Raw genomic sequence first — 27,599 nt, 5'->3', positions numbered from 1 at the left:
GATTCATGCCATGTTAATGAATAAAGGCTGCAAAAACGAATTTATTATAGGAGACACAATATTTCTTTTCAAGCAATACCAGCTCCTCAATTATTATTTGACAGAAGTCAGGCTTAATCTTGCTGTGCCAGAGGAGGGAGGATGCGTGTATAACATTTCTCAAGCGAAGTTACTCCTCTTCCGACCTGCTACGAAGCTTAGTGCCGAGAGTTGCGAACACAAGACCGTATGCCCTTAGAACAGGAGAATCTGTTTTTGTGGCTGCCTCCGCAAGAACTAACAGATTTGGAAATTTTTGCACCATAAAATACCAGAATCTTGTTTAAAATAGCGAAATGTGATATGTATTAACATTAACAGTTATATTTATGTGTCCGATATATTTGTACGTAATTAATGACCCGCCTTGTAATTCAGTTTATACTGCAAAAAGGTTGAATAAACGATCATTATTATTATTATTATTATTATTATTATTATTATTATTATTATTATTATTATTATTATTATTATTATTATTATTATTATTATTATTATTATCATTATAATTATTATAAAGAACATGTTATACTTACAGGAACTGCAGCTGGGTATTGTTAGCAAAAACTCCTTCGGGCAGTTTCTTCAGCTCGTTGTCAGTCAAGTTCCTACATGAACAAATAATCACACCTTAATGATGGCTATCATATTACTTGTGTATTATAAGCTATAAATGTACATCTTTGCTAGTGTTCGTTAACCAATTTATTTTTTGTCTAAATAAATAATAATCACAAGGTCTTATTTGAAACTCATTTTTCCTCAAAGGAGCCAAAAGATAAATAAATTTACAAGTCGATTATAATCACCCTTCTTTTACTTATCATATGTTCATGTTAACCGTTGAGTTTTCTTCTATCACGGATGGCTTTAAACAAAATATAGGGTAAGACCCTAATATTCTAAGACTATAAAGAGATTTACAGACTCTCTGAACAAAGTTGCAGTTCCATTGCCTCGATTTTTCTACATGACCGTTGAAGCATAATCCCATTTTATAGACTTATGTTTTCTCGAATAAAATTTTCCAGGGATTGTTAACAAATCGCTTGAGAGAGACCACTTCAGAAGCAGTTGTCCATGTTTCTTCTCTGGATGTGGGAAATTAAATGTCACGCCCTCTTATAAAGAACTGTTCCATATGATAGAGGTGATAATTTCATCAAGGATCCGTTCGCTTATTATACCGATATTTTGGAAGAGTTAGTAATACCGCACGTCGGATGGTCATGGAAATTAGGCTTGTGGTCGTCCAAAGCGATAAATGCCTCTTTCTTGGCTAGTTTTTCAATGCGGTCGTCTAATTTGTTAGCATGAAATGTAACTTGTGAGTATGTGAGAGTTACCTTCTAGTAGATAAAAATAAGTTAAAATCCAGCTGTAAACATTCCAGAAAATTTCTGATGAACACCACCATCAATTAAAGGAAATCGAATTCAAGTCCCCTCTCTTTCTAGTCAGTAAGGGGAGAGCGGAATAGAAATCAATTTTCTTTGGGATACATTTGGCCGTGCATCACCGATGATCGAGCGGGAGAGTAATGAGATGATCCTGATTGCAGAAAAATATATTCAAATTTCTCTCAGAGCTTGCCAGTATAAATTCAATAACCAGCCACGTTGCCAGCGTGTTTTTCTTCAGTGGCCGAGTGGTTAAGGTCTCCGACCCACAATCTGGAGATCCAGGTTCAGATCCTCGCTGAATCACATTTTCAATCATTCCCTTAGTTGCATTGATTTTAGTTCCCAGGTTAACCGTTATATAAAGCTGTGGCTTAGGCCCCAGGGGCCAACGAATAATACCTATTATGGTGTACCCGTGAAGAACACCTACCAAGTAGCGGCCAAAGTTTGATCTCTTAAGGAAAATACAAACTTTTCTGTACGTGACAACACGTGCAATTGTTAGACTTTTTAATTGTACGTAGTATGCGATACAAAACAAAAGGTGATTACAGCGGATCAACCAGTGTATACAGAGTATGCGCTAATATTTGCAAACTGTTATTTATTATAGGAGACACAAACGCAACATTTCTTTTTAAGCAAAACCAGCCCCTCGATTATTATTTTACAGACAAAAGGAGTGATACTTACAGGTCCCACAGCTGGGTATTGTTAGCAAAAACTCCTTTGGGCAGTTCCTTCAGCTCGTTGTCAGCCAAGTTTCTAGCAAAAAATAATCACACCTTGATGATTGCTATTATGTGACTTATTTTTACTTAAGTTGTGTAGTATACGGTATACATGTACATCTTTACTACTGTAGGTTAACCGATTTATTTTTTGTCTAAATAAACGATAATCACAAAGCCTTATTTGAAAATTATTATTCCTTAAAGCAGTCAAAAGCTAAGTACCTTTTATAACAACATGTTCGTGATAATCATATACATGTCTTTTACTTATCACATGTTTATGTTAATCATTGAGTTTTATCCTATCATACAAGGCTTTTAACAAAATATAGGGTAAGACCCTAATGTTCTAAGACTATAAAGAGATTTAGAGACTCTGAACAAAGTTGCAGTTCCATTGCCTCGATTTTTCTACATGACCGTTGAAGCATAATCCCATTTTATAGACTTATTTTTTTTTTAATAAAATTTTCCGCGGATTGTTAACAAATCGTCTGAGAGAGACCACTTCTGAAGCAGTTGTCCATGTTTCTTCTCTGGATGTGGGAAATAAACTGTCACGCCCTCTTATAAAGAACTGTTTCATATGATAGAGGTGATAATTTCATCGAGGATCTGTTCACTCATTATACCGATATTTTGGAAGGGTTAGTAAGACCGCAGGTTGAATGGTAGTGGGAATTAGGCTTGTGGTCTTTTAAAGCGATAAATGCCTCTTTCTTGGCTAGTTTTTCAATGCGGTCGTGTAATTTATTAGCATGAAATGCAACTTGTGAGTATGTGAGAGCTACTTTCTATTATATAAAAATTAGTTAAAATCCAGCTGTAAACATTCCAGAAAATTTCTGATGAACATCACCATCAATTAAAGGAAATCGATTTCTAGTCCCCTCCCTTTCTTGCGAGTAAGGGGGAAGCGGAATAGAAATCAATTTTCTGTGGTATAGATTTGGCCGTGCATCACCGATGATCGAGCGGGAGCTAGCAGTGAGATGATCCTGATTGCAGAAAATGTATTGAAATTTCTCTTAAAGCTTGTCACTACTGATGAGTTCAATAATCGGCCACGTTACCAGCGTGTTTTTCTTCAGTGGCCGAGGGGTTAAGGTATCCGACCCATAATCTGGAGATCCAGGTTCAAATCCTGGCTGAATCGACATTTTCAATCATTCCCTTAGTTGCATTGATTTTAGTTCTCAGATTAACTGTTTTATGGCGCTGAGGCTTAGGCTTCAGGGGCCCGTTTCTCGAAAGACCTGGTAACTTATCGGGCCCGGTAATAGGCCCGTTAAGTCCCCGATAATTTAACTGGTGTTTCTCGAAGCTCCCGTTATTTACGATCCCTATAATTTTCCCGGTAACTTGCCCGGTAATTTACGGGAAGACATTACCGGGAAATCGCAAATGTTGCGACACTAAACAAAATGGCGGCCGGAGGCGGACTTTTTTGTTTAGTTAGAAGACCTCAGTCTTATCAAAGCCGACCCATTTTGGCCGACATGGCTGACTGTGAAGTCATAGAAAGATTCCGGCTTTTACGAGCGAGAATTGAGTGGCTTGTGAATGAACTTGGAGTCGAATTGCGGAGAAATACAGCGAGAAGCTGCCCGCTGGCTCCGGAAGCAAACGTAAATACAGGAGTAGTACTACTGTTGCTGTCGTGTTGTTTTAGAGAATGTCTTAGAGAATGTTTGAAAACCGCTTAAGATGTTTGCATATAGGCGCTATATAAATTTGAAACCATTACTTTTTTTTTGTTATTACCAACAAACGATGGAAGATCAAAATAAGTCAATATTTTCTCAGGTAAACAAGGTAACATTTTTATTACTCCGAAATGGCTTCCTTTTTAGCATAAAATGGTTTCCTGTCACGTAAAACTAACTTAACTAATCCAACAGCGAGCGAAACTGTTTTCTTTTTATGGCTTAATATATCATTCGAAATTCTTTGTGTTAATTTGCAGAATTTTCATAAAAAGGAGGAAGTTAGAAATCTGACATGCTACAGATAAACGTAAACTGAGCGATAGCGATGAGAGTCGTATTAGGCGCGGTCGTGGAAAAACACAAATGGTGTTTGCTGCATTAGCTAGAGGTAAAAAGAACAAGAAGCGTACTGTAGTCACGATAGAAAACGAGAATAAAGAACAAAAAAACCATCCCTCTTTTCGCAAAGTAGTTTCAGTCGTATTTCAATTGATTGCACCTTGTTGTGTGATACAAAACAGTGTACAAAAGTCGATTTGGCATCGGTAAAAATAATGCTTGATGTCTTCCGCAGAAAACGATTAAATCACGCCAGTTGAACTATAGTTTTTCAGTTGTAAAACTTGTGTGAGATTATTCCTTATACCCAATATTCTCTACACTTAATACTAAACACCAAGAATCGAGCTTCTTCAGGCAACTGATCATCGCTTCCATGATGATGCAAAATAATGATCTCTTTCGGTTGCTCTTCTTTGACACAACGAAAAACTCAAAGTTAAACTTAGCACGTATTGCACTGTCCTCTAATAATCAGGAAGACAGTCCTGTCGCATTCATAACCGTGCTTTTCCACCGGCAGCGAAATCGAATCAATCGAATGGACTATAAAGCGTAGTCCCAAGTACCCTTAAGTACCCTTTAAATAAACAATACAATTTAGCTTCTGTTAAAGAACAAAAGATTAATTTTTTATCTAGAAAATGATGGCATGCTTTATACAATTCTTTCTGTAATACTACAGATTGTTAATTGAAAACTGTAACACTCTTGTATGGAGTTACACAACTTAGCTCAATATATATGTAATTAGGATCTTATAACTGTGTTTATTTTCAAGACTAGGAAAAATTGTCTTACTTTGAGGGGCGTGGCCTCAAAGGAAAGATTTTTGGGTTTAGAAGTCACAATAGTGCCAAGGACTTTTTGGGATCAGTTTTAAACTTGCTATTTTTCTTGTTATAGGTAGGTTTTTTTGTCCTGGCTTGGTTAGACCTATGGATATTTTTGTGTATTCAACTACCTCTTCATTCGCACGTCCATGCCTTTTTCAACCTGAGTTTCAGGCCTTCCTAAGGGGAAAGGGTGGGGAAGGGGGGGGGGGGGGGGGGTTTGTGCCTCTTTGAGACGCCAGTACGTCTCAGTACATTAGGTCTAATTGCAATTAACTATTACTGTAGACTAGGGTGTAGGTTGTTGACTTGACCAGATTTAGGACTGTAAAATTTTACTCTACAAGTTAGATGTTTTAAAATAAAAGGTTCTTATTGGATTGAAAATACGCGGCCTTTAGAATCGCATTGCCTACCTGTGAGTATTAGAAGTTCTACACTGCAGAGCTGCAGAGTTTATCGTTTTCCCCATTTTTGTATAAAATCCCATTAATTCTTTTTGAATCACTGAAGTTAGCGATTCCTCACATTTTTGAATGTGAGGAATGTCATGACGGGACCGGCTTCAGTTTTGGAAACAGTTCGCAGCGTCTAAAACCAATCTCCTATTAATATTTATTGGATTCATTTTCCATCCATTTTCTGCCTTTTTGAGAATATTTGTACATTGTTTCGAGCTCTGATTTGAAAATCATGACCAGCTTTATTTCGTTAATTTTTAATGTAGCTTAATGCTGAAAACACGCGGCCAAACTCTTCACTGTCTTTGTAACCATTTCAGCGTACCACATCACCGTGCTATCGTGTGTTTTCGTCATCCTAACCCTGTGAAGCTCGGGCGAACAATTCTGGTTATATTTGTGACCGTTCATAAGATCGTCCCATACTTTGTTCATCCGAGTATTACTCTTGCTCCAGAGGCCCGTTGACTTTAAAATCAAAAAGATCAAATAACTCCATTCGGTGCCCGAATATCAAATGTGAATTCTGTTGCGGCGATACGAAAAGTTTCAAATATTCACATTCAATATAAAGAGTACTCTTGGCAAAGGGACCATGGGACGGGCAAGCAGTAGAAACTCCTGATTGTGTTTAAGAATGCAGCCAATTAAGAGTCTTTTTCTGATCTTTAAGTCCCTTTTATTAACAACTTAAACCTCATCTTTATTTTACGTTACTTCATAAACATTGAACTTTACGAGGCTACGTAAAGACGCGTAAAGTTTATGTACAGCTTTGCGCAAATTTACGGTCTCTTCAAAGTTTTTTAAATTTGCTATTTCGTCATTGTTCTGTTTTGACCGAAAGTTAACGTTTAGTCTTCTAAAAATCGCTAAAATTTCCAAACACTGTTAAATACAAGCACTAAATCCAAAAACGCGCGGTTAAATAATGTCTCGTTTCAAAGAAGAATGGGTGACGTAGCGCAGTTCTGGGTATATCACAGTTTCATGGAGTGACTGCAAAGGCTCTACCGATAAAGACGACTTCGCAAAAAATTTCTCAGTCTGGAATTCTCCTTCGATTTGGAAGACTATCTAGTAACTGGACTACTATTTGTCTCCATTTGTATTTAAGAACTTAAACTCGAAAAATAAGCCCTGGAAAAGTCCATCGGTCTTAGAGAAGCTAAGAGAGTCCACAAGAGATCTTCACCTAATCTTTGCTTCGCAAATGATATGAAGAATATAATCTTAGCCAATTCTACTTTACGGGCCCTTCATCACCTTTACATAGGAATTAAACCTTAGGTTTACTTCGGCTTTACGGCACATTAAGTAGGACGTCGTAAAGGCAGCACTTTACTTTACGTTTACGACTCGTTAACAGAGCTTTACGGACTTACGCTATTCTCGTAAAGTTGCGTAAAGTTCGGTTTACAGCTTTACGTAACCTTACGGCGCGTACTAAAGTTTAGTAAATCTGCATTTTGTTTGTATTGTACTGTATTTTTTTTTAGAATAATTGTTGCTTAATTATTTTTAGAAATGTGTGGTTACCCCCAATTTTCGTTTTTGATTTCAACAGTTCTTGCTAAGATCCGCTTTCCCAGCAAGAAAAACAAATAGATAATGTTACTTAGACACGATAAATCCTTCAGTATACAATGACCAGAAATGATAACTAGACAAACTAACTACAGCACGATAATGGACGGAAATGTGTAATCCTTTAGCCCGTGATTAAAAAATCACGAAAACTTATTTGTACCTCTTTTGATTCAGTGTAAAAAGGTAATGAGCTTTATGTACACGTCGAAACTCAATCGCAAATAAGAATGATTAAGAATGTATGACATGAGGTCATTACAAAAACTAGTAAAACCACTATTTAATACGAGGAATTTTTCTATAGTTGTCAGTTGTGAGTTAAAGTTCCTTCAAATGCCAGTTGTCAGTAAAATTGAAGAATACTTTCCAGTTTTCAGTAAACCATTGCTTCATCGAACCATGGATGCCCCGTGAAAATTGTAGAGAGCAAGCGAAACGTAAGAGTTCTCCTGGGGCAACAATAACGTTACGAGTTTTGTTTAAACAAAAAAAAAACAAACAAACAAACAAGTACAGGAGTTTTACTTACAGCAACAGCGGCTGGGTATTCTTATCAAAAACTCCTTTGGGCAGTTCCTTTAGCTGGTTGTTATTCAAGCGCCTGCCAACAAATAACCATACCCTGATGGTGACTATCGTGTGACATATATTTGATATTTAGTTTAAGGTGTAAGATACTATCGCTTATCGAGGGTTATCTTGGAAGAACAATGACCATCTTTTTCAAAGAATATGTTAGGTCCTTTTCTTGAAGATTTAAACTGAGGTTGCAAGATATTTCTAACTAAGATCCGCGGATAATGCAAATATTTATTCTTGATTGTAATCCTTATGTAGTTTCGGTAGCGTGGCTATTCCGCACCTGAACTAACAGAAAATATTTCAATTGCTTCGGTAAGGCAATAACATTCCATTTCATTTTTCGTTCTAAAGCATACTCCCAGTAAGTTGTCAACCTAACGGGGCGAAAGCTCTTGCCGACCCTGCTTAGTCAGTCATGTCTTTGGTTTAATGTAACTGAGAGCAGAGACACACGTATCCAAAAAAGAAAAAATAAAGAGAAAATAAGAAACGGAGACATAAATAACATGAGGTAACTACCAAAATGAACAAGAAGACCATTTAATACAGGAAGGTTTTCCAATAGCTGTTGTAAGTAGAAAGTTAAGGCTGTCTCAATTTTAGTTGTCAAAAAATTCCAAGCAACCTTTTCAGTTTTCGGTTACAAACATAGCACTCATCCTCAAGAAGGTTTGCTAGTTTTGAGACGTCTTATGCTAAATGCAGTAAGAACAAGCGGTAAAATTTAGGAAGAAAAACTGGTTTAATATACGATCTGAGTTCTCTATGAAAATACTCTCACGCCAATTGGTTAAAATCGATAACGTGTTTTTCATTACGTCGTTACACCACATTCAGAAAGTGCAGTGTTGGCGATAACTCATGGAAATCATGCGCTATTGCAAATGGCTTGGAGGTTTCCACAGGTTGGAGATGAGGAGATCCCTCAAATCATCAGTGACTCGATTCCAACGAACACCAAGAGACAAACAACCTGGAGTGTTTCCATTTGTAAAAATAAAAGTGAAACAAAACGACTGAAATTAATATTTTGCCTGTGCTTTTCTGTAAAACTTATTTGTCGTTTGCGAAAAACAAGTGATTTCGCCATTCAGGCTTTCTGAAGCGTAAGCTTTTTTTAAAAAAAGGAACCTTACAAAGCTGAATGAAACTATAGTAAAATTACTGTTTTTCTTTTCACTACAATCTAGTATGGCTGCAACTGAGATAGAATTGATATAAAAATGAATTTCAAAAAGTGTCAAAAATGGCCTCTCTGCACTTCTCTCGTGTTCTTAAAAATTCCCGCGTGCTTATATAACTCAACAAGCCGTTCAGCTCATGCAGCAATAAGAGAGGAAATTAACAGTTATTTGACTTCAGAAACAGTTGGAAATATATTTTCTATTATAACTGATCCTATTTTCAAACCGGCAAACAAGTTCTTGAATGCGAAACTGAAAAAATTCAAGGAAAGTGGTACGTCTAAAAGTCAAACATCATGTTAATATTTAGCCCGAGGACATACAAAAATGCTACAAAGGCGGTGTTTTCGCTGGCGATTTGCCTATTTCGTTACTAAGGGTGAATTGGTTTAATATAAAGCTGCATTTAATCTGCCGAAGAGGTGGAGAAAACCAAGGAAGAAATGTTTTTGTTTTCAAGAAAGACGCAAGTGAAGTTGAATATCTTGAAATGGCCCAGCAAGAAAAAACAAAAAATCATCCTGGCTGGCTTAGCAGGGCTGTCAACTCTCCCGTATAATCCGGGAGTATTCAGATTTTGAACCGTATCTCCCGGTCTCCAGAGGTAGGACTGTAATGTCCAGATTTTGAGCCGTTTCTTCTGGTCTCGAGATTTATGTCTATTTCTGGTAGACTCGGTATTATTAATAAACTGAAATGTTTAGCGTTGTTTCTGGTAGTGTTTAATGTACGTCCCCCAACCCCCCCCCCCCCCCCCCTCCCACATACACACACACACACGCACACTAAACCCGTAAAATTGGCCTTGCTGGGACGCCTCTGTAAGGCGCTTTGTTATTGCTGGCCGGGGAAGTCATATTCTCCATATTTGAAGACGTGTGAGGTTGACAGCCCTGGCTTAGTGACAAGGCCGACGAAGCGGACCCCAAAATGTTTTCTACTGGTGAAGCCAACTGTCCAGTTTAGTTCCTAAAAAAGTTTATTTAGGTTCTTAATCCAGGTGAAGAGGCACTGTTTCAGAGGCCGAAAAGGAAATTATGTGCTGGCGATGAAATCTCGGCCTAAGAAGGCCTCGTGCAGTATTGAAAATTTCTCGTTCATTGAACAGCCAGCGCGTGCGTGTATTTGTAAACAAAACACTCACAACAGTCTCTAACCCACTCATACTAATTAATGCTACCTGTATTTTCAAATTTATGGCATCCAAAATTCAAACAACTTAGTCATATATTTCATGGCTCATCAACTGCCCTTGGGTTTCTTTTAAATTTCTTACACTAGTCACTAGTGACCATAAGCGCAAAAAATCAGGCCTACGGAAGGTATTGATATTGCATAACGCGACAATATGCAGACCGCTTTCTTGGTCACTCTATGTGGTTTGTGTCTTCCTCGTACCGATAACCTATGACTTGTCACCTGCTACCTTGTCGACAGCAAGCTGTGACCCGTAATCGGTTTTTGCTACTTACATTTGACGGTTATGCTATTCGGCGCAAACCAAAACCTTGCATGTTTCAGCAAGTCTTCTCTTAGCATGGTAATTTCTTCTGATATCATGGCATACTGCCATATCTTAATTTGTTTGCTTATATCTCTCGATCAATACCCGTAAAGGTATATTACTCAATATGCTCGCGAAGAAAACAAATCGAACGATGAATTAATTCCAGTTCAAACTTTGGCATTCATAAACTGATCATGTAATGAATTCTTGAAGAAAGTGTGAATAGTTGACAATTCAACACTCTCCTCCTGCCAAATAGAACCGAGGAGAATTTAAGAACAATTTGGCTAATAACAACTGACTGCGAATTTTACAAAGAATTTACGGCTGGATGCCTGGAAAGAGTTGCAACAAATGGGTATATATATTTTTTAACGGCTAGACAGTTCAAAAGTTCAATTTCTCAAAATCTACTTTATGTATCACGTTCGAATTTTCAGGGAATTCTAAGATTGCAGTGTCATTGCAATGGGGGGGGGGGGGTAAAACTTTTGTTTGAAGGATTTTTTTTTTGGGGGGGGGGGGGGTAAAGTTTTCATACACTCGATTTTTTAGAAAACCACTTCCTCCCCCCACCCCCTAGGACGTAATAAACGATCAGTCCCTAAGGCCGGTTGACATGATACCAGGTGTATCCCCGCGTAAATCGTACGTGTATTTTGACAGCCGATATATTTTAACTTTGATTGATATTAGGGCGGTTTGTACGAAAGAGTCCGGTCGATTTGACAGGAAAGCTGGTGCTCTGCAACATATTTCCTGAATCAGGAATCGTTTGGCTTTAACTCGTGTGTCAAAATACAGAGAATATTCGTCTTCGATATTGTCCGGCCTCAAAATTCGCCCACAGGACAAGAAGTCCATCTCTAGTATTTATACCTGCAAAGTAACTACCATACAGATTCATCGGGTTGGATTATTTATCCGGCTGCTGTAAATTCGCCAATTTTGACTTTAGCACACATCAACTCATTCACTTATTATATTACGCATTGACATTTGTGTTTTTAATCATGTTATGTGTCTGTAGCCTTCAAGAGACTTATTTTGAGTTCATTGGGTTCAATGGTCGAGTGTTCCAAATATTAAGTATGGTGCCGACTTTTGTTACTACGCATACATTCTGTGAATCCTCAGCTACTCGGGTTGTACCCGGGTATGTATGGGTGATACATAACGAAACAAAATGTTGTTTAGACTGTGTTGCGCACTTGGTGGATAAAAATAGTGGTAAGTTGTATTCTAGCAGAAAATATAAAATAAAATACCAGACGTTTCAAGGCTACTGCCTCTTCATCAGTGGTATGTTGGAACTGAATAAAACGCGCGCGTCATACGAAACAAATTTAAATTAAAATGAATTTAAATTGATATGTGATGTAACTTGCGCGCGCTGATTTGAGAGTCTTAAATAAAGTTAAAGTCAGTATTGAGGCCAAATGGATGCAAAGTCCGGTGTTTAAGTATGAGCAAACTATAAGCAAGGGACCGCGCAACGAAAATGCTGCAGGTATACGCAGGTATCCTGCGTATACCTGCAGCATTTTCGTTGTGCGGTTCCTTGCTTATAGTTTGCTTTTATGTTTTGGACCGTAGATCTTTTTAGATCCGATATGCTGTACTTTTTAACATGGTTTGGCCATGTACCTGTGAAGGAAAGTTTTGCTTTTCTTATTCAACTTATTGCGACAGTGACATGATATTTCAGTTCTTTTGTTCATTGTTCGTAGTCACGCGCTATGACGTGGACGCATGTCTGAATTTGGGCCCATCCGAAATCGGCTACCGCGTGCATTTGGTAGACCACTCGACTCGCGTTGGTGTTCTACTTTTTGCTGTGCTACACCGTGCTGACGAGAGCCAACCAGCTCAAAACAGCTGTCCACGGTTGCCGCATTCTGCTGATTCTCGGTTTGGTCTCCATCATGTCGCTGTCGTGTTAAGTTTTCTACGCAGTCCAGTCTTGCAGAAATTTGAGTCATTTTAAGTATGAGTTTGGCCTCAAAACGGCGCCTGTCCAAGGTGCTTTGGAGGCCTTAACGGATTGCGGAAACAAGCATGTCCTTAGTGTCGCAGTGGAGTGGCCAGGTGATGTAAAAATGGCGTGCAACTGGGAGGTCTGTGTTAGCAGTTCTAGTTGAACGTAAATTTTCATGAAATCTGTCTCCCAGACGTCTACAGGTCTCGCCAATGTATAGTTTGTTACAAGCGTGGTATTTGATGACATAGACTACGTTGTTGCTGGTACACGTGAATTTGTCGCTAATGGTTATACGTCCCCCAGGACTGTCTACAAATGCTGAGACGTTCGTTTGAGTGCAAGTATTACACCGGGATCGGCCACATGAAAAATGTTCCACGATCATCATCGACAACGGTCGTGTCATGAAGGGTACTCCTAACCAGGGAGTCACGCAGATTGCTATCGCGACGATAGGCAGATATAAAATGTGCGAAGTTTGAAAAATCGCTGTGGTGTCCGGGTCCGTTTCTTAATAAACGGAGGTTGCGTGTAAGGATGCTTGTGACCAGTGTGTTGGTAGGATGGTATGTCAACACCAGAGGGATGGTAGATTGGTCGACGATTACATCCACAGGCTCAGAAATAATTGCTTCACGGGGTGTGACTGCCACATGATTTCGGGCTTGTTGAATAATTTGTTGTGGATAGCCATGATTAATAAAAAGAAAACAGTCATTTCCTTACTTTAACTATCAAAATCCCTCATGTCACTGCAGATGCGTACAGTCCATTTCTCCGCTTACGACGCAACTTAGCAAGTGCTCTTGCCATTTAAAAAGAAAATTTGGGGTAAACATGCATTTTTCAGAGATAACAAAGCATCAATTTGAAAAAAAACAAAAAAAAGGCCATACATTAACGAAATAGCAACTTTACTATTCCGTAAAGCTACCGTAATGCTGTGCTTTAAGTAACTTTACGTGACCTTCCAAAAATGTAAAGTTCAACTTTACGCAAGCTTACGGTGACCCGTAAGCCTTGATAATAGCACACTCCTTTACGGAACATTTACGTATTCTGTAAAGCTGAAGTAAAGATAAGATTTACACAGACTTACGCTTATTTACGTATCGTAAATTTGCCCTTTACGAGGCTTTACATTGAGCCGTTTGCCTCGGTAAAGGTTACATTTTACGGAAGTTTACTGTTCCGTAAAGCAGCTGTAAGGACGTGATTTACGTTCCTTTATGCGTAATTAACAGACTGGTAAAGGTGGCCTTTTTGTAGCTTTACGTAACACCGTAAATGCATTTTAAGGCTGAGACTTGACCAGTGTTTACTATTCCAGAGAAGTTTATCTTCTTTCACGGACTGTCACAGCGGTATCAGCTAGGGCATTTTAGTTGAAACGGCATGGAATGACTGTTGACAGTGGTTTAACTTCAAAAAGTTACACTCCTCTGGCAAGGGTGCAAGGAAAGGGCAAGTTGATCCTACTCTCAAACCATCAGTAAAAGGACACAGTTTCATTATTAATTACTTAACAAAAGTGCGCTTTCAAATACAATCAAAGCTGACAACAATGATTAAAAAATCAGTCGAAGCACAAAAACCGATATAAAGTGATACTGTACTAAGATATTGAAATTTAACAGCTCACGGAAGTGGAGGCTTCAACACACTTCTTAATCCAAAAAAAATAAAATTTGTGGTGTTAAGGACACTTGACCCCTTTTGAGAATGGCATTATTTACAAGTAACGGTTAAATCTGACTTCTACATTCTATGAAAAATCTCACTAATTTTGATCTTTTACTTTTTACTTGCGAACTCTTTGAACTGTAACATAATCAAGAAAAGTCCTATCTATCCAATAGTATTAGTTCTCAAGCACTTAAAACTAAATAATATTTGACAAAATTCATAATTTTAATTTAAGAAGTTGAAATCTCACCTATTTGTATATTTCAAAATTAAAATAAAACTTCTTTTAAAAGGGAAAAGAGCAGTCTTTTCCATAATCATCTGGCCCATGCTATTGGAAAGAGTAGTAAATTTATTACAAATTATAATGCTTCAATAACCCCAATAACCACGTTATACACAGTAACATACTGAGCATATTCACATAAAATGTTGAAACTAGCTGAATATTCAGTTTTCCGTCGAATGAAATAATCTCTCCCTTTAAACAACTTGGGCCAGACTTCTTCATTTGAAAAAAAGCAACCAAAACTTATTAACCCTTCCACTTTCAGGAGTGATCAACATGAAATTTCTCCTTACATTATGAATGTATTATCAACCAGAAAGGTGATGAATATAATGAAAATCATCAACTTGGTGATGTTGTTTGATGTAACACCAAAGTCTGTGAACTTAAAAAAAATATATATGGCAGTCAGTGAGGAGAATTAATATTCAGATCATAGAAGTGAAAGGGTTAAGATCATGGAGGAATATGGATATAAAAACCCTATTGCTGCCTTGTACTACACCCCTTCCTACTGGTGTTGTTCTTTGAACCACCCACTCATCAAAATTGACTGGAACATCCCGACTGGACATCTCCTCATGAAGCTCCAGAGGAACTAGGGATTGTGCTACCCTTTGTGATAAGCTTTTCTCATACACTGTATCCAGTGCCTTTTTTGCCTTGGTGAGGCGTGTTCTTTCCCAAGATAGGTGCTTGACTTGGTAGCACACCAGTTGACGAGACTCAGAGTCAGACCCACTTTCATACGAGCTCTCATCGGAGCTGGTGTATTCTGGGGTTGAAACTTCCTGTATTTTTTCCTTTGTTGTTGCCGTCCAGTCTACACACTCTAATGCCGTCAATTTGTGTTCAAGTTTCTGTGGAACAGTTGAAAGGTAACCTTGTTATTCTCACACTAAAAAGTTAACATTCTAAATATCTTCTTTTAAAGTATCATAACGGTAACTTTTTTTGCATTGCTAAATAAATATAAAACTGACTTCATTGATCAGATGTGCATGACAGACAAGAAAACCATACAGGTAATACACGAATCTGCCCACTAGTAAAATGTCAAAGATATCTTGTCATTCATGACATATTTACTGGAATAAAGCTAAAGGAAATTTCATCAGGCCTACTAATTAACCCAGCCAGGTTTTTTTTGGACTGTGCACATTTAAAATTAGGCGCAAGTATTTCTGTGCTGTTGAAATTTACCCAATGATAACTGTAACACCTCTTTCAGACAGTGAAGTTTGCCCAAAGCTGGTATTTAGCAACATCCCTACATTTTACAGACTGAGCTAATGTCAAAAATAAAAATGGTGAACAATATTATATTGTCTCTTTTTTGAGCAGATATAAAGATGTCAATTTCTGATGTTAACGAACGTTGTAGCACTAGTACTATTAATGATAGATTAGAGAATTAACTCTGCAGTGTTAATGTTGTAATGCTAAGGGAAGCCATGAATTTCCACTGTGCATCAGCCCAAGTGAGGAAATTGGAGACCTCACAATGTAAGGGAAAAACTCTTGACCTTGTTGGGAACTGAACCCACAACCTCCAGATTTTATTATCATTGCTCTACTGATCAGCTATGAGGCCAAATGGGAGCAAGTTGTGGGTAATTATGGTGGAAATCAGGAGGTGATATGGGTTCGATTCCTGACAGGGTCAAAGATAATTTTCCTTGCCTTGTTTGGTCGACTACCATTTCCTTACTACAGCTTATACCGAGTGGGAAATTCATGGCTTCCGTTAGCACTAGATACTCCACTGATATCATTTTATTCTTAAAGCTACACTCAACATAGCATTTATAACTAGATAGGCAACAGTTTTATTTTGTGTTACAAATTAATCTCTAATTACAAATTACACTCTTATGCAAAAGAAATACATGATGGGTACAGGTATTTCAAAGTAAACTTACATCTCTTTTTCGTTCTTTGGTTCCTACAGGTTTGCTTTTAATGTGTTTCTCAGCTGTAGAGTTGATTCTTCTTGTCCTTGCATCAATGAGGGACCTGTGATAGGTCTTACAAGCCTCTGTAAAATGAACAGCAAACAACATGTTTAACCATATGAGCTACCATAAAAAAAGGTATGAAAAAACAAAACCGATAATAACTATGGAAACAAAAAATTTAAAATGAGAGTTGCATAAAAAGAGAAACAATGCATACATAACAGATGCACTGAGAGAATATACCCTCCAACTACATTTAGCTCTTAAGTTCTGTCAGTAATAATTAACTTTCGAACAAGGCTTCAAAGGGAAAGGGCGTGAATGTACTTGGCTCATTTCTTTTATTTCAGCTCAAATACTTTGCCGTGTTTTAAAAAATAGTAAAGGACTTATTCTTTTGTGTTTATGCCTTTTGCTGAAACACTTTACAGAGATCTAAGCTTTCCCACATGTGATACATTGAGTCTCTACAAATGTAGAAAGAGACCTTATTGATTGGAGCAAACTCCCATGATATAATTGCATTGAAACCTTCAAATCGTTATTGTTTTAGAAGCACTGTACTGTAAGGAAAAAAAATTGCCTCTCAGTTATGTGCAACAGACCATGGGCAGTGCTCTTTTTTTCTTTTTACTCTGCAATTTTGATGAACACAGTGCGGGTTCCTTCACTTGCAGTCCTAGACATCCACAACAGAAAAGAAAGCAATCAAAACTTGACAAAGATAAACAAATTATAGATCAGATCTTAACCTTATGATGGGATGATATTGTCTTCCAAAAGCCTCAAACTTACAGCTGCACTCAACATACAGTTCCTGTACAATTTGTAGGACGTTCTTGATTTGTTAGAGCAGAAGAAGGTAGGGTAGAGTTTGTGGGCTATGGAAACAACACAATTGCCTGATCTGGGATGAGGCACTAGAATATATATAACAAAATGATGTATTGTGATCAAAAGTCCAAACAGTGTGGCTTAAAAAAAAACCACAAGTCTAGCATGGACCCTAAGAAATAGCAGCTACAAGTTGTATACATGCAGTCCAAGTTTGTGTCATTTTGAAAAAAAATTTTATCATTTAATGTTCTAAAAATAACTTTTTTTAAAAATTAAGTTACCAAAACATCATGCAGTATTGCATAGTAACTTACCCTTCATCAAGGTCAAATCCAGTAAAATCTCCATTTCCACTTAAGGCTTTGTACATTTTACAGAATTCATTCTAGAGTGTAAAAAAAGGCAGAAAGTAAACCATGTGCAAGCATTATGTCATGAAAAGTTTTGTTTGAAACGTGTATCCACAACAGCAACCAACAGCTCAAAGCCTATTGAGTAATATGATGTAGTTAAATTATCCAGTTGACAAAACCTGATCAATATACATTTACTGTTAACTAAATTCAAATGTCTTATTGCTTCGACTATTAATAATAAATATTGGCTACCATGTCTTAATGGGAACAGTATTTTCTGTCAATCAAATTGAAGCATACGCTGTGTGCTGATATTAGATCCTTGTCTTCATTGATTTTTATAACTGTTTACCAGAAAGGAATATTTGCCGGCTTGGAAGATAAAATGTTGTGTAGCACAGCACTGGTTATACATTTACCTGAGAAATCAGACAGATAATTAACTCTACAGTGTAAATCTGGGTGTGGAAAAGAAACTGCTTAATTTACTACTGAGCACTCCCCAGGAACAAAATGTGATTCACATGGGGCAAAAAAAAAAAACATTTGATTTGGACGGATTTGAACCCACCAAGACTTTATTCTTTACCTTGTGTGGGCCTATTTCCACACTTGGGCAATCAACTCAGTGGGAAATTAAAGTGCCACTACGATCAAAATTTTGCATCCCTTTTTTTCTTCAGCTTGGGAAAGTAGAAGTGATAAATACTAACCACGCCAAATTTTACATCGAAATTCCAACGGGAAGACCAGTTATTTTAAACGCGAAGTTCAGCTTCGCTGTGCCGCCATTACTCGAACGACAAATGGCCGTGAACTACATAGAGAGCTGGATCTAGTTACACCGACAGGAATATGACGTCATACGCGCACAACAACATGGCCTGTTTTCGAATGTTCGATCTCGCCGAAAGAAGCCACTTCTTTTTATTTTAGTGGCTCAAGGGCCGTCTTTACAACGCACACGTATTGTGGGCAACCGAAAGAAACCTAATGGTGGTTGTTTGAACATTTATGGTTCTGAAATACGTCAAAAGGAGGTAATTTCTTCAGACAAATCGTCTTTTTGTACATCGCACCGAAGTACTAAAGTCTGTAAAGACATATCCTCCCGACGACTTCGACAGCTGCTTCGAGGGAAACTCAAACGCAAGGACTGCCATGCAATGCTACTGCCTCGATGCTTACTTTTCCAGGGTAAAGCGATGGACTAAGTGAAGCGATTAGGCCAAGGTAACTAATCGGAAACGAACTGTTTTCGTGAATGCGTGCAATGAAAGCAAGTGGCGCGGAGTGGTGGTGTGTATGTTTTGTTTATAGCTCATTGTAATGCTTTGTTTGTCCAGTGTTCATTACGTCTACTTCCCATAAGTGTCATGCTTTGGTAAAATAAAAGTGCATAGATACTCCATTTTATTCAAATAATAATAATAATTGCTTGTTGTATAATAAATATTGGCAATCAACTGCCTCGAGTTTTTCGAATGCTCTCTTCGTACAAAGCACCCAACACATTTCTGGAAGACTTGTATGCCGACTGTAGAATACACAGCAAGGCGAGATTTTCGATCTGTATTAAATGAGCAATTGTAATTAAACTGATTGTGACATTGACATGAAAAATTAATCTCTATATATTGAAACAATCACATGATACGTGAAAGTACAGGTCTGAAGAAATTTGCAGGCAACTTTCTAGCTGATGTGGACCTGCTGACACTCCAACTTGCAAAATTCTCTAATGTAACTATCACTGATTACTGTGAGTCAAGAAGGTCTTGTAGCAATCCTATTTGGTCTGTGTTATTAACTAATTATAATACTATTATTGAGCAATTTTTTTTAATATCACTTGTAAATATGCTTTGACTGCACCTTTGTGCAGACTTGCAGTGAATATTATGCTGAAAGTTATCTTGTGGGACAAGTCAAGATAATATCTACAATTTAAACCATATTAGTTTGCACTAAAGAGAACAAATGAACCAAACTGACAAAATTATGAGACAGTATTCTGTCCAATACCCTGTTCTAAAGAGTGTGGAAAACTACCAGTGCTTGGTAAATTTCATCTTTGTGTTTGAATTATTAATTTTGTACTTGTGCCTTCTTTTGTTTTCTTGGCAAAGTCTGTTATATGGACAGCCAATTTTACAGCATTTTTTGAACAACATAATAAATTTCTAAAAAAAAGTATTGCACTGTTTTGGTATATACCAGAGACAGTACAAAGGCGTCAACAAGGTCACCAAAGCACACCATGGTAAATAGGACTACCCATGGTAAATAATGCCATAGTAAATCTCACTTAGCTTTTAGTTTAGATCTGTCAACGACACTTCCTGAACCTTAAAATACTGGGATCTGTATTATTAGGGTTAGTTTAGGGAAGCATGAAGGCATTTTTCACAGTTACAGAAGATACCTTGTCCAGATGAAAGGGCCAGGATCTTACACTAAGGTTTACATTGTACATAATGTGCAAATTTATAAATGGAAGGGAGAGGAGGAGAACTACCAACAAATTTTTGCAATGTGTAGCATTGATATCATATCAATATGACAAGTAGGTACTGGTAATGCAGACTGTGTGTGTGGCAGTGTGCTTTTTTTTTTAAAGTTGCTGTCATACCCATGTCATCGAGAACCACAATGCTGCAGGCAAGGTAGCCAACATAGCTGATATGAGAGTCTTCAAAAAAATATCCTGGATATAGGTCAAGCACATTAATATAAACAGTGAAGGGATTATGGAAATTGTTTACCGATGGCCAATTATTTTGTTGGCTTGTTCATAGTGAGGGAGATTTGAGTGTTATGTCATAACAGCAACAACAAAAACAAAACAGCCCCCCCCCCCAAAAAAAAAAATAATAATAATAATAAAATGAAATAAAGTGAACTATGTGGTATTATTGGCATAAAAAATGGCTTTGATATTTAAAGCTGGCCCTGTTCTTAGTTCTGGTTATTTTCTGAAGGCCAGAGTAAAAACCCACAGATATCAACATCCAACATAAGAAAGCCAGGGCTGTTTGACAGAAGAAAAAAGCTAAACAGAATAGAAAGACAACAAACACATAGTATAAGTATAAAGCATGAAAATGTTTGTGGGGTCATATAAGATAAAACTTACAAGATAGAAAAAAATTAAAATGAAGTTTATGTCGCTGAACAAAAACAAAAAATAAGCTGTGGTTTGTGTGAAAACTTAGGTTAAAGTAATAATTGGCTCTTAATTTAAAAAAAAACAAAGAAAAAAGACATTAAATCTCATTTCTGGTAGAATCTCCAAGAATAATTAAGGTGTATATGTGGAAAGGATGGTCATTCTTTCATAACTATATTTCAATTTTATGTCTGTGAACATTGTATGATTTGTGGGAAAATACACAATACTGTTACAACACAGTGTTATGCTGGCTCTTCACACTCAACATGTAAAATGATTACAATTATAGTGTCAGTTTTAGATGAGATAAGAGGCTGGTTTGCTTGTTTCACTCAGATTCACACATCCTCATTGACCAAGGTGAAGGATCAAACATTACTAAAATAACAAATATGGATGAGATATGATGCAAGCCTACTAAGGTTTCCTCCTTAGCTGTCCTCCTAAACTTTCTTATTAATCTTTAGTTTTCCAGCTGCATTTGAGGGCTTTACAACAATTTATTGTTGAATGTTACTTGGACTGTGGCTTTAAAATATTAGGCCCCTCATGATTACTTCATTTACTGCTTGGACGTTGTTGTAGAATAAGGAAGGGATCTAACCAGGTAATACCTGGTAGATTACAGCCCTGTAGTATTGTAATATTGCAAATATTCTGTAGATTACAGCTATAGCTACCCACTTTTCAACTGAAGTTAATTATACATCATTTTAGTTTTGTCAAAGCTTTATTGAACTATAAAAAAACGAAGTTAATAGTTCTTTTTTTCTTGACTCATTATGCAGCTTTGATTGATACTTGCGAACACCATACACGCCACCAACATAACATTAACATGTATTGGTCTGGAGTTATCCATCCTATTCGATAATTTGTTGCTCAAGTGCTTCTGCGAGTAGTGATTAGGTTCTGTTTACTAATCCCAAATAGAAAACATACCCAGAACATTAAATAACCATATGTCTACCTCCAATACAGTTGCTGAGTAAAAAATGCCGGAGTGAATTCGTTTCTTCTTCGGCTTTACATGTAAATCCCAGGCTTGAATGAGCTGTTCGCGTGTCTTCGAAGCGTATTCTTTGCAGTCATACGACTCCAAATCCACCGCCAAGGAAATTATAATCCAAGATATTCGATAAAATTGTCCTTTAGATCGCTTTTCACCAAACTGGATGGTGAATCTTACAAATAATCTTGCCTATTCACTTACTTTAGGACTTTCGATTACTGAGGTTTACTGAGTTCTTGCAAGGAACGCACGATGTTTGATGCGCGTATGACGTCAAACAAAGATCTCATACAAGCAACCGCATTTTAGAATGACCACGGGCGTCACTTTGCCGTCGGAGTAATGGCGGACGGGTTTTCAATGGTTTTCGGACACTTATTCCCAGGATCAGTAAGCTTGTATAAAGCTAATTAATAGCTATTTTTGCAATTTCGAACTCATTAAATGGATTGGAACACGAAAAGGGCGAAAATAGAAGTAAAAATTTTCGTCGTAGTGGCACTTTAAGTGTTTAGAACTTTTTTTCAGGGACAAAATATAGGGTTCTTCTTAAAATTTGTTTCCAAAATGCACTGGAACAGATCACGAGTTCTTATTTTCAAGAATTGAGTTGATTTCATTCCTCTCATCATTCTAGAATTATTTGGCAGCTGATTGAAGGTCTTACTGTATTTCATCATTTTTAACAAAAGATATAGCTGTAAATAAATTTGAGTGCTAGCATTTCGAGAGTTTCCCCAAATTCCGGGTGCAAGGAAATCCAAAAGAATGGCTAATGCTTAAAACATCACGCTCAAATCTCTTTACCTTATCAATAATTTTGTAACTCTGTTGATGAAACCAAACATTTGTTTCCCCTCCCCACCAACACGGCACCACAGTTTCTTTACGGCGGGTCTAAAACCCAGGTCACAGGTTGCAGGCACAACGCTAACTCTAACCTTGGGTTAAATTAGGGTTTAGGGTTAGGGTTGTACCTGTAACCTGTTACCTGTGTTTTAGAACCCTCGGTTTCTTTAGAAACTTACCCCCTAACTTAAGGCGTGTTTGATTTACCCTATTCTCGCAAGATTTTCACTCAGCCCCATACAGAAATTATGTAAGCAATTTGGGAAAAATTTCCGCACAGCCCCATACATTAATTATGCATGCTGATGTATTAATTATGTATGCGCTTCATTGTTTTAAAAGACAATAACCTATTCCCATGTGTTTTGCATATATACATTGCAAATAATACTTACTGCGTCAATAAAAGAGGGTTTCGTCGTGTCAAGACTTTTTCTCCTCTTCTCTCTCCATTTTCCCAATCCCATTTTCTTTATTTCTCTAACCCAGCCCCCTAACGCTTTTCTTTTTCTTTCTTTCTTTTTTTTTTTCGATCTACCTACCATACTGTGCCTTGAACTGAAGCCTTACTGTTAGCGTTGGATTCCCTGTCCATCTGCTTTACCACTAGACTACGAGGGATTTGTTGGAAATTACCCCTCAACAAATATATTTTATTTTTTGTAAGCCTTTAAAAATCTACATAACAATACAGAGGTAATTTTTTTCCTGTGCGTTGCACTTGCCTTGTAATTTTCACGGGAAAATGCATCATTTTCGCCCCTTGATTGGCCAGTCTCGGTTTGTGTATTTCTCCTAGTCATAGCCCCATGCAACCATGTTATAGTGAGTTATAGAGCATTAACGAGTCTTGGCCGACTTCAAATTGTGTAGTTGTTGCTTGTGCTCCGAATCGTCGTCTTATTATTTTTGCGTCCTTTGCTGTTTCGTCCATCGCTTCCCCTACGTCTATGCCATGCTACTACGTCTGTAATGTGACTGACCTTCGCCCATCGTTCCAAGCCTTTAATCACCTTTTAAAGTCGCCCAATATCCTTGCGGATTACGAATGCTGAACAGAATAGTACAAGGAACACAATCTAAACGCGCGGTCCGTGAAATGTCCACCAGTTGGGTGCAAGAATGTCCTAAAGACGAGCAATATTGGCATATATTGTAAGATGCCAGCCTTTACGAAGTTCACCAGAACTGACAAAGCATTGTAGCCCTCTACGTGCTCTTCGAGATACGCCGGAGGAAGACGAAATATCAGATACCGTAACACATGAAGCCCGCACGTATATGTTAGCAAGAACCTCTGGCTTTATTTTAGGAATGACAACAGCAAAAATAGAACGTAAAACAAAAAGAAAGGTAAAGAAATACTTTATTTTTGATAGTTTACGGCAGTCGCGATCAAAACCACTGGTTAATCTGCCTTTATTTTTACGGCCATGCGAAAACATCTCACTCAATTCTAAACATTTTTAAAACGAGGACAAATTAAAATGCGTAAAAATTGCTAAAATTGTCAAATTTTGTTTAGATTTTCCGTATTTTTTCCCTAAAATTCGAAGATTTCGGCAAAGCCCATATAGACTTAGAAAGAAAATATAAAACTAAGAGGAACAAAGTGAAGTAATCCCAACGGCGCACTATTGTTATCCCCATTGTTTCCTTTCAACAAAGACTGTATGCATAATTAATGTATGGGGCTGTGCGGAAATCTTGCCGCAATTTGCGACTCAAACTCTATTCATGCTCGTTCTTTGTATGAGAGGGTTAGTAGGACACTGCTGCATGCATAATAAATGTATGGGGCTGTGCGGAAATCTTGCACAAAATCGCTCTGAAATTAAGCTTATCATGTGTCAGGGAAAGTTTGCGGATACGTCTTCCCAAATTTACTTAGAAAGAGAAATCTAACAGATTTTCCGCTAATTCCGGAAAACATGTACGGTCAATCAAACGCAACCTTTAATAGTTACCAATTCAAAGCTTACGTATACTGATGTTTATATGCATATGGAGTCGAATTCAAAACTACACTTCGCTCACCTTCAACATCAATGAGACATCAGCGATTTAAGACATGCGTTTCAGTCAAAATTTAAGTTTACTTTTAGCTTCAGTACTGGTTTTCATACTATAGCAATTGTACATACAGCCACAATCTTAATAATAGGTGAGAACATTTTTTGCATTTTGAAGCTTATAAGCGGCAAAATCTATCTTCGATCGATCCTGATTACCTCAAGACGAATACAAATAAAGCAAGATCTTACCCTGCATTTGCTTGGAACCTTTGCGGAATGGCTGGTGTTCCTTTTTCTTTTTCTAGATGCATCAGCGTTGTTCACCTTTTCACAAAGCTCATCAACTTTGTTGACCAGTTGTTCCAGTCTTCCGTTTACTTCATCTTCCTTATCTGCTCTCTCGGCAAACTGCGCGCGTAAACCTCTAGTTTCTTTTATGGTATCTTGCAACAGCAACACATACATGTAACTGTCCGAGAGCGGGACTTCTTGGCCGCAATTGATGGCAGACATGGTTTTCTACTGTAAAACAGCAACAACTGTGGCTAGTGCAGCGAAATCTCAAAACTCTCGCCACTTCCGAATGTGACAAACTTTTTGACAAGGGAAGCTTTCATAACAACACCATGTGATCATCCTTCTATTGTGTATCTCATGATGACGAGGCTGTTACCTGGGAAACAGCGCGGTGAAACTCGTTCCCAGTAGTAGAAGTAGAGTGCTTTTGGCTTAGTGAAAATTAAAAAACCGCGCAGAGCAGAATTCACCGATTCTTGATTTTACAGTGGTTGTGGCTTCGATTCCGAACACGGGCTATTTCCTTTTCAGTGGAACAGGACAAAAGATGCGTGGAGTTTGTGCGGGATCTCAGCGGCGCTCTCAATCGTCTAGGCACAAGGAGAAACTTTTCTGTGAACATGGCAATGAAACTTTGTCGAAAAGCCAGTTTTTCAGGAATAAGCGATTGTATTTCAACGAGGCTTCTAAAACCTGGGGCGATGGACCAGCCAGAAGATCCATTTTCATCAGCGTATTCGTCTGAAGATGAAAAAAACCCAGAAGGTAAGCATGTCACGAACTTCTTGTCGTTGCTGAGCACTTGAGCTTGATAATTATCATAAATTCACACATCGGTTTGTTATGAAAGAGCGACCTTAGGTGTGTTACGTACATTTTGGAAAGTACAGGCCTACGTGTTTGCTAACTGATTGATAAATTTAAACTGGCAAAATCTAAAATCTTTAACAAACAAACAAGCAGGTCACTGGTCCAAGGTCACTTTCTGATCAAATCAAGTGCATTGTGGGTAACCAGGGCATCTTAATGAGTGACTGTAAAAATAAGCACTTAGTTGGTGCAAACATGTTAACAGAATCATCCACTGTTGGCACAGGCTGTTTTAAAAATGGCACGGATAGAATCTCATACGAAAATCTCAGTGATTCTCACGAGACGAGATTCTCGTATTGAGAGACGCAACTCTTGTCTCATGAGAAACAAGACGAGACTGGTAACTTACTTTTGAGCGGTACTGTAATGGAAGACAGCTTGTACTCAGTATTAAGCACAACAACTATAACTTGTCAATGCTTACATGTTGCTTTTACCAAAAATAGAATAATCAACAAAAGCTTCTCATGCCAAAAATTTTCAAATAAACAATACTTATGCTTTTGGAAGTAGAACAATGAGCAATTTTATTGCGTACATGCAAACACACACATAATTTACGCAGACACTATTCAAGGCACTTGCTTGGGCTTAAAGTACAGTATGTGAGGCTAATTACAGCGGTTAAAGAATTTTGCCTCAAACGATCAGATCACTTACACTACAGTAAAAAAAGCATATCAACATATTTTGAAACAAAACAGAAAATTTCCATACTGTAGTGATTTACCAGGTCTTGTAAAATCTGTTTGAAGTCCGAGGCTTGGTTTTGATTTTTGAGCAGAATTTAGATTCTTTCAAGTCTGAATGCAAAATGGATTTTTGTTGCCTAGAAGACCTCCATGTCCTCTATTTTGGCAGGGATATGACTTTCCATTCTGAGTTCCACAGACATGTATCTCAATATTATTGTAATTAAATGAAAACATATTTGTTAAAAATTGAGAACTGATCCACAAGGTGTTCCATTTTATAATAAAATCGGTCTTCTGAAACCAAGAGAGAACCAATATCTGTTCTTTTTCTGATCCCAAACACATTCCCAAATTTAGCCACTCTGCAGACTTATGGGCATGGTGACATTAATGTGCTTCTGTACCGACTATTGTGAAAAACTGCTTTCAAAATTCATCTTATTTTGAAAACACTCATCATTCTTTTGGGAATTTCCTTCTCATAAATAGTATTAAACCATCCAGCAGATAATATCACTTTGACAGGGCTTCTGATATTATGCGATGTTGCGATTTCGCATAATTGACCTAAAATCGCAACAAATCGCAGAATTCATGAAAAATCGCAGAATTTGTACAAAATCGCACAATTTAAGAAAAAAAAGAGCAAAAATTTCGCTTAATGTTAAGCTCTCCAACAATTTAAACGTTATCTCATGGAGTTTGTTCTTTCAAAAGGCGTCAAAAATCACCTGAAAGCATTCGTTCGTTGAACAAGCGAACAAACAGGCGTTCTGTGCTTCATTTTGCATGCTGGGGACCTGGTGCTGGTTTTCAATATTAAGCGAGTGATCATTGGCACAGAATGAACAATCCTTTTATGTAAATACACCAATCACAATCATTGGTATATTTTAAAGATGTCATTTGATCCCTTCATACTTGCGATGAAGGTATTGGCGTGAAAACTGCTCGATAGCCGCTTGCAATATGTAGTTATTTTGTTTTAATTGAAACAAACATCCTCATTATGGATAAGTTTGTTGTTAAAACGCTGAGCGCTTCTTCACAGGAGAAAAAAAAGATCGCACCTTCCCGTAAATATTTCGGCGAAAGACAGGGCAAGAAAGTACCCCGAAGGAACGTTTCATGTTGACGATGGTCTGTTGTTTTGCTCTTCGTGCAACATAGTGGTTGATCATCTTCGAAAGTTTGTGAC

The 27,599-nt window shown here is 37.6% G+C and overlaps 2 protein-coding genes across 6 annotated transcripts in view; both read right to left on the bottom strand.

The window, feature by feature from the left end:
- Window positions 1–27,599, bottom strand: part of LOC146454408 (uncharacterized) — a 204,412-nt gene that overhangs the window by 9,078 nt on the left and 167,735 nt on the right. Inside the window, exons 15-16 of the mRNA XM_085095547.1 lie at window positions 2,136–2,207; window positions 576–647 (exon numbers count right to left, since the gene is read on the bottom strand). Of these exons, the coding sequence (XP_084951673.1) occupies window positions 576–647; window positions 2,136–2,207 (144 nt within the window). The remainder of the gene's footprint in view (window positions 1–575; window positions 648–2,135; window positions 2,208–27,599) is intronic.
- LOC146454415 (uncharacterized) lies at window positions 13,885–25,581 on the bottom strand. Of its 5 annotated transcripts, XR_014859275.1 has the most exons (5): window positions 24,786–25,581; window positions 17,447–17,517; window positions 16,901–16,974; window positions 16,260–16,375; window positions 15,177–15,197 (listed from the first exon to the last, which is right to left on the bottom strand). XR_014859275.1 is itself a non-coding variant. In XM_085095560.1 (4 exons), the coding sequence occupies exons 2-4, from the start codon at window positions 17,478–17,480 to the stop codon at window positions 14,766–14,768; spliced, it is 582 nt and encodes a 193-aa protein (XP_084951686.1). In that variant the 5' UTR covers window positions 17,481–17,517; window positions 24,786–24,914; the 3' UTR covers window positions 13,885–14,765. The 5 variants fall into 5 exon arrangements, 4 of the variants coding, with proteins under 4 accessions (XP_084951686.1, XP_084951688.1, XP_084951689.1 ...); XM_085095560.1 differs by lacking the exon at window positions 16,901–16,974 and having other exon boundaries at window positions 13,885–15,197; window positions 24,786–24,914; XM_085095562.1 differs by lacking the exons at window positions 16,260–16,375; window positions 16,901–16,974 and having other exon boundaries at window positions 15,040–15,197.

The sequence above is a fragment of the Pavona decussata genome, unplaced genomic scaffold (assembly GCF_977016875.1).
Source record: "Pavona decussata unplaced genomic scaffold, jaPavDecu1.1 SCAFFOLD_302, whole genome shotgun sequence".
NCBI lineage: Eukaryota > Metazoa > Cnidaria > Anthozoa > Scleractinia > Agariciidae > Pavona > Pavona decussata.
The sequence above is the reverse complement of the archived record's forward strand: the minus strand, read 5'-3'. Positions and strand labels throughout refer to the sequence as shown.